This window comes from Mirounga leonina, unplaced genomic scaffold, assembly GCF_011800145.1.
Source record: "Mirounga leonina isolate KUSES-001 unplaced genomic scaffold, KU_Mleo_1.0 Mir_201, whole genome shotgun sequence".
NCBI lineage: Eukaryota > Metazoa > Chordata > Mammalia > Carnivora > Phocidae > Mirounga > Mirounga leonina.
Window position 1 is genome coordinate 18,546,359 of NW_023270504.1, and position 12,833 is coordinate 18,559,191.

Sequence of the window (12,833 nt, forward strand, 5' to 3'; positions counted from 1 at the left end):
TAAGTAATGTATGACTAAAGACACTGCACTGTTATGCAACATGAGTGTCGGGGGGAACAAATTTACTTATGACTCATGCTTCTATATTACACATATTACTGGATGTTCCCTTCATTTTAAAGAAATGGGAACATAAATGTGTATATAGAAATATCTGATATCCAAAACATGAAAACACAACAGCTATTAGGCTACGAAAAATCTGGTGGGCACTGTGTCATCACAACACTCTTCCAAAACGGAAAGTTACTCCCATACTTTTTGAAAAGTATGGCCAGAGAGCCACCTTCCTGCGCGACACCAGCTAGCCCCCACTGCGTCTTCAGAACTGGGTCCCCATGAACAGCCCAGACAAGACAGGAGTGAAGGCCCTGAGAATGACAGGTAAAAATAATCCCCCTGACGCCCCCGCACCCTAGTCTGCTTCTCTTTTGCATTAAGGCGAGTAGGGAGAGATCCCAATCCTGCCCACCTCCAGCCAGTGGGTCCTTCATGGTCTCCCTCAACCGCCCACAAAACACCTCGAGGGTGCGGACCAAAGTAGTCCACAAAACGGCAGAAACCAACCCCCCAGTACCTGCTCCAGAGGTCTCCTGGCTGCCCCCCGGGTCATCCGGAAGGTCCCCGAGACTACATAGCTCTCTCGACCACACGATTTTCACCGACTTTATTGGCCCTGGACTCGGCGGGCCCCTCGCCACCCACCTCCCCACTAGATCGCGGCAGACTTCCATGACATCGAGTATATTGAAAAATACTGCGGGGTGGCTATGGAAAGAGCCTTTGCTGGGGAAGCCAGCTCCCCTGTGGTGGCGTCAGGGTCACTTGCTCTTCGCCTTCTGACTCTCCGTCTTCTTGGGCAACAGCACGGCCTGGATGTTGGGCAGGACGCCGCCCTGAGCAATGGTGACTTTCCCCAGCAGCTTGTTTAGCTCCTCGTCGTTGCGGATGGCGAGCTGCAGGTGGCGAGGGATTATCCTGGTCTTCTTGTTGTCACGAGCCGCATTGCCAGCCAACTCCAGGATCTCTGCCGTCAGGTACTCCAACACCGCAGCCAGGTACACCGGCGCCCCAGCGCCTACTCGCTCCGCGTAGTTACCTTTGCGCAGCAGTCTGTGGACTCGGCCCACCGGGAACTGCAGGCCCGCGCGGGAAGACCGAGACTTGGCCTTGGCCCGCACTTTGCCGCCCTGCTTTCCGCGACCAGACATGTTTACCTCTCGCCTAAAACTCCTGCGAGAGGAAAAACACAGAGACACGGTTCTCAGTAGGTGAATGTAATTTACCAACACCGGAACTGCCTCTATCACTTTGCTGACACTAGGCAGCGCCTTCCCATTGGGCGCAGCAACATCTTCGGCTCTATTGACCAATGACAGGCAGGCTCCGCTCCCAACCAGAGCTCCTGGCAGAGGGACCGCCTTCTCCAGCTCTATCCAGTCAAAAGAGCAAACTCCTAGCCCTCATTTACATAGCCTCTCCTATGAATACCCAGGACCGGACCGTTCCGCATTTGGGGCCTCCGTTGAATTTTTTGGCCCCTGAGATTTCAACGTCCAAGTTCGCTCCTGGGACAAGAACGTCTTAAGAATTAAGGAACCACGGTTAGAAACTGAAAAATCCGTACAAGTACAAAAACACTCAAGCAAGAAACGCCTCAAGCAATTGAGGTCGCAAGATGAGCCCTCCGGTGCTGCGTCCCACGGTGCTGTGCCCCCTAGGTGGATTTTCTCTCGTTATATAGCATCCTTAGCCAGTTTAGCTGACTCCAGACACTGCGCTTGTGGGCAACAGTACCCCTCTAACTGCCGTTTCTTTAAACAAGCGCCTTGTCTCCTGCAAACCCAGATGCGCCTGCTGCTACCCAGCAGTGTGGGGAGCTGGCTGCAAAAGATGCCTCGCACTGAACTGGCCATCTGAACGTTCTTAACCAGACCAGGTGACACTGGACTCCCCGAGCAGTTCTGCCGTTCACAGGTTGCCAATCTTAGCTTCTAGGGACTGCGAAACTAGTGCTACGCTAGACGTGAATGCTTTCTTCACAGACTGCAGAACAAGCTCGCTTAGCCAAAACTTAACATCTCCTGTCTTTTGAGATTATGAGCCTGAAAAGAGTCTCTGGATTCCAGGGAGAGGCTGCAAGATCAGTCTCTGAGGCACGGAGTCTTGGTCTTGGCTTACTCCTTAGTGGTCACCGCGCTGCTGATCATGTTCTCCATGGCGACTCTGAGCCCGGGCGTAAATAAGGTCGCGTAAGACATTGTGATGGCACTTGGTTGTCCCTTTTTCCAGCCCTCTACTGCACATGCGATGCTCAGAGGTCATGAAAAGACTAAAGAAGAACGGAAGCAACTGTCCTTACCCAAATTGCAGAGCCATAGCATTTGGAACAAAGTTTTTTTTTATTAGAAATGATTTTTTACTAATTCATTGATGTAATTTCAGTTACCTCAACATTTCCCATAATTATACAATTACTCTGCTATGTGTTGTAAACACATTAAAAGAAGCGACATTTTATGGAGATTATAGTAACCATTTTAAAAGTAAAATTTACCATCCCACCATCCTAATAAAGATTTGATTTCTGAAATCATTTTCAGCGATTTCTGTACATGTCCTTATTGCCTAGAACACTGATTAACCTATATATAGTAGGAACTCAATAAATGTCTTTGGAGTTGAGAAGCAGCATATTGTCATGATTAAGTCAGTCATCCTGGAGCCAGACTGCCTTGGTTCAAATCCTGTCTCTACCACTTACCGGTTGACTTGGGTAAGCTCTGCACCTATCCCAAAGTGTTATTTTGAAGATTAAATACATTAGTAAGCATCCAATAACTGCTAGATGAGTTAAATAAATGGACTTACAAGTTTCTGATGCAGTTATTAACATGTTCCTGATATGAATTTTGCAAATTTTGCTTAACTTTTTGCCTATATCAAGGGAAATTTTTGACAATTATTGTTATTATTTTGAACACTTTTCCCTTTTATTCTTGTAAGCAAGAATGATTTCTAACTTGAAAAATTTGTTCTAACCTCGATTTTTTAGTCTTAGTAAATATAATCAACCAATTTACCATTATAAGAATCCTGATCTCTTCCAGATCTGATAGACTTTCTTCTTCCCTGTGAGTCAAAGATGAAAATCATGTAGTACAATATGACTATTCAGGATTTTTTGCAGCCATACAAACAGTATTCTGAGGGATCTTTTATTTTAAGAGTCACTTATTTTAGAGAGAGAGTGGAGGAGCAGGGAGGGGGGTGGAGAGGGACAAGTGAGTGGAGGAGCAGGGAGGGAGGTGGAGAGGGACAAACGGACTCCCGGCTGGGGTGGTGGGGGGCACGCTGGGTCTCAATCTTATGACCCTGAGATCATGACCTACCTGAAATCAAGAGTGCCCCTTAACCCTTAACCCTTCTGAGCGACACAGGCGCCCCTCTGAGAGCTCTTTTAATTTATCTTTGACAATAAAAAGTACTGGGCGCCTGGGTGGCTCAGTTGGTTAAGCGACTGCCTTCGGCTCAGGTCATGATCCCGGAATCCTGGGATCGAGTCCCGCATCAGGCTCCCTGCTCAGCGAGGAGCCTGCTTCTCCCTCTGACCCTCCCCCCTCTCATGTACTCTCTCTCTCATTCTCGCTCTCTCAAATAAATAAATCTTTAAAATTAAAAAAAAAAGTACTTTCTGTGTTATGCAGATGGGTAAGGATGGGTAAGTTATAAGCATTCAGACACACATACAAATATTTACTATAAAGCTTTTCCTGGAAAAGCTTATCTTTCAAGACTTGGGACAGGGAGCACAATTTACTAAAATATTCCTTCCTCCAGAGGTTAAATGCTTGACAAAGTTATGAATCATCCTCTAAATACCGCTACCTTTTATTGCAGTAAACCCTTTTGGGAAGACAAGAGTCCTGTATCCTAGAGCGGTGACGTTATTGAAAGTTTCATATTTGTTCAGGGATTCTCTTAAGAAAGGATTGAGAGCCTCCTGATGGGCGATCTGCAGTAGAAATCACTCTTTAAAGCTACCGTCGTGGCATCATTATTTTTAAGAACTTTGAATTTGTAAGTGGGAGATGTGAGAACCTCGGGTTTGTTAATGGACGCATTCCTTTTGAAAAATAATTGGAATTCGCGCGCGAGAGATGGGAGTCGGGGAGAGATGGGAAGGAGGGAGGGGAGGGAGGAAACGAGCGCCAAAAGGATCTGGTCTATTTTTATTTAAGCGTTGAGAAAAAGCAATATAAATTCCATTGACTCTTTCCTCAGTTTTATGGCAAAAATAAAAGTTTTCCCAAGAAATCAAACAACAAATACCAGTCTTGTTCTGCTTACGGCTCCTTCACTCATTATTAGAGGAAAGACAAAAATCACCTGGGGCCTAGAGCTCCGCCCACTTTCTTGAGGTTTTCAAACAGGTCCGCTACCAGGAAATATAAGCCCTGGTCTACGCTTCCCCGACCATTAGCTGCTTGCTTTCTGGGTCGGAAGGATGTCTGGTCGCGGGAAAGGCGGGAAAGGGCTGGGGAAGGGAGGCGCCAAGCGCCACCGGAAGGTCCTCCGGGACAACATCCAGGGCATTACAAAGCCCGCCATCCGCCGGCTCGCCCGCCGAGGTGGTGTCAAGCGCATTTCTGGGCTCATCTATGAGGAGACCCGGGGAGTGCTGAAAGTCTTTCTGGAGAATGTGATCCGCGATGCGGTGACTTACACGGAGCACGCCAAGCGCAAGACGGTCACCGCCATGGACGTGGTGTACGCGCTGAAACGCCAGGGTCGCACCTTGTATGGCTTCGGCGGCTGAGCAGTCTCTGCGGCTTCTCTTCAAATCCCTAAAAGGCCCTTTTAAGGGCCCTCAGAACGTCAGGAAAAGAGCCAACACTTTCTGTTTACTGTGTGAATGTGGGACCTAGGTGTGTCAGATGAAGCCCTGCCTTGTGCCGTGGAAGTTCCTACCCTGGCGGGTGGCTCCGGGCTGCAGACGGCGGACTTGGGGCTTAGGAGGGGGAGGTATGACCCGTAGGGCTCGCAATGGGGATGCAGCGCCGCTCCCCTGGGACGTAGTCTGGAGAGCGCGGTGCCAGGTAGGGCCCTCGCTATAATGTGCACATGCAGACTGGGATCCTGTCTAGAATTTGGGTCCCACTTGGGGTAAGGAGGTATCCACGCATAAGTAGCGCATGGTTTTTGTTTTTTTTTTTTAATTTTTTATTCTTATGTTAATCCCCATACATTACATCATTAGTTTTAGATGAAGTGTTCCATGATTGTTTGTGCATAACACCCAGTGCTCCATGCAGAACGTGCCCTCCTCAATACCCACCACCAGGCTAACCCATCCTCCCACCCCCCTCCTCTCTAGAACCCTGTTTGTTTTTCAGAGTCCATCGTCTCTCATGGTTCGTCTACCCCTCCGATTTCCCCCGCTTCATTCTTCCCCTCCCGAGTAGCGCATGGTTTTTAAGCAGCGGAGGCCTCTGTCCCTGAGCCTATATAGAGAAGCTTCTATGCAAATTAGGGTTAGCTGATGCTGCCTCCGATTGGGTCGGAGGGTCGCGCGACAGAGGGGGCGGCTCCTCGCCGTAGACCCGCCCCCTCAGAACGCGGGAGTGGGATGGCGCGAAAGTGCCAAGTGCTGTCCTGGTGTGGCGCTCCGGAGTGCTGCCGAGTGAATATTTTACTTCCTTGCTGACGTTTGAGCAGGAGGTGACCAAGTTCAGACGCCGAATGAAGGCGGCAAAGCGCGGGCGAAATCGAAGGCGGGGCCTAGCTCGCGGCCGCTGCTCTACCGGGGACGCGCTGCACTGTTAGCGGCAAGGAGCGGGTGAGCGTCCCGGCCCGAGTACCCGGCGGCGGTGCTCGAACCCCTGACCACGCAGATGCAGGAGTTAGCCCGCAGTGCGGCCAGGGGCGCGGGGCAGCATCCTGCTGCTGCTCGGGAGGCAGTGTCGCGTGACCCGGTCGCAGCCGGGAGATAAGCCCTAGCTTTCGAGTAAAGGCCCTTTTCTGAGCCGCCCGTGGGGTTGGCTGTAGGAGGGAGATGAGTGGAGGGCCGCGTTCTAATAAATTCGGCGCAAATGGCTTGGGCGAGATAGCTGTGTAGTCGCGGGTCCCCTTGCTCAATGATTCCGCTCTGCCGCCTGGAAACCCGGAGCAAGGGGCGGCCATTTGGGGCGCTTTACAGAGGCGGCTGTAGGGGCCGAACACGGGGAGACCCACCGCGGGGCGGGCCGGCAGGGGCCGCTAGTGGGGCGAGGCGAGAACCGAGCTCAGTTTGGAACATTTCTAGTATTCCCTCAGCGGAGGCTGGCGTTATACCGTTTATTGGGGGGTCAGGCACTTTGGAACACTGTGTTGTTCCATTGCTGCTTCTGATTCTCCAGCGAATCTATGAAGTATTTATTATTATTTTGCAGATGAGGCAACTGATAATGGGGGCGTGTGTGTAAGAACTGGAGGCTGGATTTGATCCCAACTCTGTTGGATCCCGCACCCTTTGTCCTTAACCCTTATATGACACTGCTTCTGCCATGGAGGCCTCTTGGCCGTATTTGCTGGTATTTCACTTCTAAGTACTTTCCCCTATTCCATAAAGACTGAAGTGTGTTCGTTATTCTGGTATTAATTAAATGTCCAGGGCACTGAGACAGTCCCAGAAGCTCAGCTTTCTTTCATCCAAGTGAAAAAACAGTTACTTAAAAGAAGCAGCAAACTTAGCACACTTTTATGCCTCTGTTGGTTGTGAATGAGTGAATTTGAGTAGATGGATGGATGGATATTTTACCTATTAAATCTCCAATTTAACATGAATCAAATCATTAAGGGGGCACCTGGGTGGCTCAATGGGTTAAGCGTCTGCCTTCGGCTCGGGTTATGATCTGGGGGTCCTGGGATTGAGCCCCCCATCCAGCTCCTGGCTCAGCGGGGAGTCTGCTTCTCCCTTTCCCTCTGTCCCTCCTCCCCGCTCGCTCGCTTGTGTTCTCTTTCTGTCTCTCTCAAATAAATAAAATCTTTAAAAAAAAATTGAGGATGAAGATTAAGACGCCAGTGGAGCATGGAAATAAGAATTTCTATGGCAATTTAATATATCTATTCCTTAAGTATTTAACTTATTACGAATTGGTTGTTGTTTGTTTGTTTGTTTATTTATTTATTTATTTATTTATTTATTTATTTATTTATTTATTTATTTATTTATTTTTGGTGATGGCCTCAATTCTTCCTAGTTGCATAATACAATTTATATCCTCCCTTGTAACACAGCTATTTTTGTTTATGTTTTATGCTCCTTATAAAATATAACCAAATTATTTGAGCACAGGAAATCTTTATATTTGTCTGTGTAAGTCCCATGGTAGTAGTACCTAGTCCTAAAGTAATCATGTTTTCCAAACCTGAACTGGGTCACATGATTGATAACGCAATAAAGTACCTGAAAGTGGAACTGAGATTTTCTGAAGTTGACTAATAAAATGCCTTACTACAAATGTTTGTTAAAGAACTTAAATCTTCTCTGTAATGCCTCTCTTTTAACAATGTGAACAGAATGTTTTTGAAATTAGCAAAGTCATCCTCTTCTGATTTTTGGACATTTAATGCCTCATTTGTTCCAACTACTGTTAACTTTTGAAGATTCAGAGATAAATAAGCACAGTCCCTGCTATCAAGAAGTTTCTGTTTTCAAAGTAGAGAGGGTGGAGAAAGTCATCTGCATCACTGTACACATGTGGTTTACTAGAGTGCTATGAATTAAGTGCTGTTGGTGTACAGGACAAATTTTGTCAGATTTGGGTTATCTTCAAAGATCAGATGGTATTTGTTCTGAGTTGAAGGTCCATTGGAGAACTGGAAAGCCAACCACGCTTAGGGAACAAACATCATGAACAAATGCCACAGTAGTTTCCAGACATGGTGTACTGGGGACCTCCTAATGTTGGGTATTTAATTTGTCCTGTGGTCCAAGAATAATGAAATGGACTAGGTCAACAGATGGATAAAAACTGAAACCAGGTCCAAACAAACCAATAGAAAAGTGGACAGAAGACAGTGGAGCAAAATGGCTAACAAGTACAGTAAGAAATATTCAGCTTGATTAGTCAGGGAACTGCAAACGAAGACCACAATGAAATATGATTTTGCACTCACTAGATTGGTGAAAACTTAAAAGTGACAATAGCAATGCTGCACAAAATGTCTTCTGTTGCTAGTAAGAATACACATTCAACTATTTCTGAAACAAAAAGCTTGTCATTATCTTGTAAACTTAAAGATAGATTCACAGGTATGCTGACCCAGCAGTTCCACTCCTGGGTGTTTACCTAAGGGAGATTTTTGCACGCATATATCAGGACACATGTTCACTAAAGTTTACCTTAGAACTGGTCAAAGTAGCTGGGCAGCTGGGCAGCTCAGATGCTTAAGCATCTGCCTTCAGCTCAGGTCATGATCTCCAGGTCCTGGGATCGAGCCCCACATTGGTCTTCCGGCTCAGCGGGTAGTCTGCTTCTCCCTCTCCCTCTGCCTCTCCCCTTCCCCGCTACGCATTCTCTGTCTTTCTCTCAAAATGAATAAATGAAGTCTTAAAAAAAAAAGAAAATAAGAACTGTCCAAAGTAGCAAAAACAAAGAAGCCAAATGCATGTTGACAAGAGAGTGGATGAATAAATGGTGAAAATAGAATTTGGCAATCAGAATGAACTGATAAATACAATATGAGCTCAGGGTGGTCTACATCCAGTGTTTTGTTCTGCTGACACACATGGAAACTTGAGTCTTCATTTGGCAGATTTTTACTCTGAAATAATACATGGTTGATTATCATCTGTGGGAGTCCTGAGGAACTAATGGAGCATACTGCCCTCCAAGAAAAATTGGCATTTGCTTCACCTTTGGGCCGAATGCTTCTATGAATTTCTGACCCCTTTAGTCCCCTCTCGAGTATCTCAGCTTGATGGGTGGTTCTCGGATTCTACTTCACTTCCTTATAGGAGGCCCAAGACTTATTCTTTATAGTCCTAGATTTTATGCTTGCTTATCCCTCACTTTCAGTTGTAGTTTCACTATTTTTTAATTTTTTTGCCCTTTGAAGATTTTCCTTATTTTCCTGTGACCACTATAATGCAACATTTGTGCTAGAAATTTCATTCAGACTGTTTAGTTTGCCAAACTGCCCACAGTGGGTTTAGCTAACTATAACATTTGATTTTATATGTATGTCTTCCCTCCCTAGTCTCTGAACTCCTTGAGAGTAGGAATCACTCAGGTCTGTATCCCTAGAACAGCTCTGATCCAGAATTTTGAATACACACAGGCACTTATTAATGTTTTGGGAAAATTGTCTATTTATGTATTTGATAATATGGTAACAAAATAAACTGAGTTGTTTTTCAAACATTTCTATTTTCTGAAAAGATTATATACCATGACAGTTATCTGATCCTTGAATTTATTAGTAAACTATTTGCCTTGAAGTCCTGCCCTGGAAGGACTACATTTTCAGATTCTTTCTCCATTTTTATTTTTGTCTATTTAGACTCTTTACTTTTTCTTCAGTTAAAATTGGTAATTTATGTTTTCCTGTAAAGCTATATGTTTTATAAAAAATTAGAACAAACATACACATATCATATATTCTAATATTAAAAACCTTGTCTGTCTTTCTCATTTTGAATTTTGTGTTATCTTTCTTCTGGTTATATTTTTCAGAAGTCTGGCATATATTAGCTTCTTCAAAGAAAAAATTACTCAATTTTGAATTTTTGAGTTTTTTTGTATTTTTTTACCCTGTAATTTCCTTGATACAATTTTTTTTACCATTTCTGCAAACCTATTATCCCCATTTCATATTAGATTTTTTATTTTCTAAATAAAGATATAACTTATGATTCTGGATTTATTTCTATTACAGTTTGGTTGCATCTCAAACTTTTGAAATGTTATAGTGTATTTTATTTTTTCCTAAGTGTTCCATAATTTTATTTTTATTTCATCTCAAATTAACCCAATTATAAAAGGGGTTAAAAATTTAGGTAGTTGGAATGTTTTCCTATTTTAGTTCTCGATATTAATTTCTATTTAGAAATTTGAGCTAGAGAGTGACCTCTGCTATTTCTTCTTTTTGGAAATTATCGAAGTTTTATTTGGGACCAATTTTTGAAAATACTTCATGGTTCTTAGACAAGGAGGCATTGTATATGTTTTAAAATATGACATTCAATTTATAGCTATTTGTTCGGCTTTTTTTTTTTTTAAGATTTTATTTATTTGAGAGAGAGAGAGAGTGGGGAGGTGTAGGAGGAGAAGCAGACTCCCTGCTAAGCAGGGAGCCCGATGTGGGACTCGATCCCGGGACCCTGGGATCATGACCTGAGCTGGAGGCAGATGCTCAACCGACTGAGCCTTCCAGGCGCCCCTGTTCAGCATTGTAAATTATTAATTATATTCTGAAAATACAACCTGGATCTTTGTTTTTGTCTACTCAGTGTATATTGTGCCTGATGGTATTGTGTTGCCTCCTGCTATATTTTTGTTTCTGTCAATTTATCCTCATTTTAAATAATATTTATTTTACATAATTTGGTCATGTGTGATTTGGTATTTTTGGTATGACTGCCATAACTTTTTTATGGGCTATACCTTTTATCATGTGAATAACTATTTTTAGCCGCACCCCCTTTTTTTGGTCCCTTAGGTATCAATTAAGTTGAATTCCAATTAGTTAAATTTTTTTAACCTTATCTCAAGTGCTATTTGGCACCTGCAACCCTTAATACACTGATTATCTAACTAAAGTGTTTATCTTACCCCCTCATTTTAACTATTTTGATTATTTGAGATAATGCATAAAATATCTACACCTGTAATTCAGGGGCAATAAAAGTGTAAGAACAATTTGGTGTTACACAAACAACATTAGAAAAATAAACTTAAATTATTTGATATAGAGTTTTGTTAGACATTGCATGGCTTTATTTCTCCTACCCAAGATGTGTAACTTTTTCAAGATAATTCTATAAAGAATCATTCAGGGGGCACCTGGGTGGCTTAGTCAGTCAGGTATCCGACTCTTGATCTCAGCTCAGGTCTTAATCTCGGGGTTGTGAGTTCAAGTCCCGCATTGGGCTCCACGCTGGGAGTGGAGCCTACTTAAAAAATAATAATAATAATCAGTTAAGCATCTGCCTTTATTTCAGGTCATGATCCTGGGGTCCTGGGATTGAATCCCGCATCAGGCTCCTTGCTTAGCAAGGAGCCTGCTTTTCCCTCTGCCTGCCACTCCCTCTACTCGTGCTCTCTCTCTCTCTCTCTGACAAATACATAAATAAAATCTTAGGGGCGCCTGGGTGGCTCAGTCGTTACGAGTCTGCCTTCGGCTCAGGTCATGATCCCAGGGTCCTGGGATCGAGCCTCACATCGGGCTCTCTGCTCAGTGGGAAGCCTGCTTCTCCCTCTCCCCCTGCTTGTGTTCCTTCTCTTGCTTTGTCTCTCTTTGTCAAATAAATAAATAAAATCTTTAAAAAAAAAATCTTAAAAAAAATCATTCAGCTAAGTATTTCATTACTTCATGGAGTCTTTAGTTTACATTAGAGTATTGGCTATATCCGACACCTGGGATGGGGCATCCTATAAAATCTGCAACCAGAGTTTCCCTGATTTAATCTAGTACATAGTAAGCACTCAATAAATAAGCACTGAAGTAATGAATACGTGAAAAAGGGGTAATGGAGAAATATTTTCATTTATTGTCAAAGATTAAGTCAATCATAGATAAAGGGGATTGAGTTACTGTTTTTCTTATCCTAATTAAGATTTACATCTGGAGCTTATAGGCATCCTACCTCTTGTCTTGCTCAGGGACACTCGATACTTGAACAAAAAATAGGATTCTTTTAATAAGAAAGTACATTGAGGGGTGCCTGGGCGGCTCAGTCAGTTGAGCATCTGACTCTTGATTTCGGTTCAGGGTCATGATCTTAGGGTCGTGAGATCGAGTCCCATGTTGGGCTCTGCACTGGGCATGGAGCCTGCTTAAGATTCTCTCTCCCTCTTCTTCTGCGCCCCCCCGCCACCGGCTCCTGCTCGCACGTGGTTGTGCATACACTCTCTCTCTCTAAATAGAAAGAGAGAGAAAGAAAAAAAAAAGGAAGGAAGGAGGGAGGGAGGAAAGAAGGAAGGAGGGAGGGAGGAAAGAAGGAAGGAAGGAGGGAAAGAAAAAGAAAGAAGAAAAGAAAGGAAGGAAGGAAGAAAAGAATTAATTGTGGGGCATGTGTCATGTGCTTTGAATTTACAATATTCATTACCTTCTCAGTAAAATAAAGGAGAGGGAATGAAGAACATATATATGCAATAATTTAAGCAACACAAGGAGCAAAGTGGCCTCACAGAGAGGAGTTAATTTAAATATAATTTATACTGATTTAGTTCCTTATAATAAGAAAAGGCAAGCTTCTTAAATGGACACAAGTTTGTCTTGAGCTATTCTACATGAAATTCTTCCTAGTACAACTATTAAAGGTTGTGTTTTCCTTTAACCCTGCAATGTGACCTTCAGCTGAAAATTATATTAGCCTTTTATTTTTCATTTAATATACAGAATATTTATATGCGGCAAAAATGAAATTTCCTCACTTTAAGTTGTAAATGGATCTGTTAGATGGAAAACCATAAATCTTTGGAAGCAGTTTTTCTCCATTCAAATTTCATGAAATGAAGAGAACTGAGGCAGATTTAAACTTTTAACACCCAATATAGCTTTACCTCACAGATAGTTTCAAAGAACTATTATTGCAGGCCTCAGCTTAAGTTTGCTCTGACTTTTAT

At 43.6% G+C, this 12,833-nt stretch overlaps 3 protein-coding genes across 3 annotated transcripts in view; 2 read left to right on the forward strand and 1 right to left on the reverse strand.

Moving 5' to 3' along the window:
* Positions 1–444: 444 nt before the first annotated feature.
* LOC118025632 (histone H2A.J) lies at positions 445–1,355 on the reverse strand. Its single transcript, XM_035028170.1, has one exon. The coding sequence runs from the start codon at positions 1,209–1,211 to the stop codon at positions 822–824; it is 390 nt and encodes a 129-aa protein (XP_034884061.1). The 5' UTR covers positions 1,212–1,355; the 3' UTR covers positions 445–821.
* Positions 1,356–4,354: 2,999 nt separating this feature from the next.
* On the forward strand, positions 4,355–5,078 carry LOC118025475 (histone H4). Its single transcript, XM_035027869.1, has one exon. The coding sequence runs from the start codon at positions 4,508–4,510 to the stop codon at positions 4,817–4,819; it is 312 nt and encodes a 103-aa protein (XP_034883760.1). The 5' UTR covers positions 4,355–4,507; the 3' UTR covers positions 4,820–5,078.
* Positions 5,079–5,606: 528 nt separating this feature from the next.
* GUCY2C (guanylate cyclase 2C) overlaps positions 5,607–12,833 on the forward strand; it is a 123,845-nt gene continuing 116,618 nt past the window's right edge. The window contains exon 1 of the mRNA XM_035028171.1: positions 5,607–5,839. The gene's annotated coding sequence lies outside the window, so the exon portion shown is untranslated. The remainder of the gene's footprint in view (positions 5,840–12,833) is intronic.

What these genes read in the sequence shown, in the direction of transcription:
- LOC118025475 (XM_035027869.1), top strand. Translation starts at nt 4,508, where the DNA reads ATGTCTGGTCGCGGGAAAGGCGGGAAAGGGCTGGGGAAGGGAGGCGCC.
- LOC118025632 (XM_035028170.1), bottom strand. Translation starts at nt 1,211, where the DNA reads ATGTCTGGTCGCGGAAAGCAGGGCGGCAAAGTGCGGGCCAAGGCCAAG.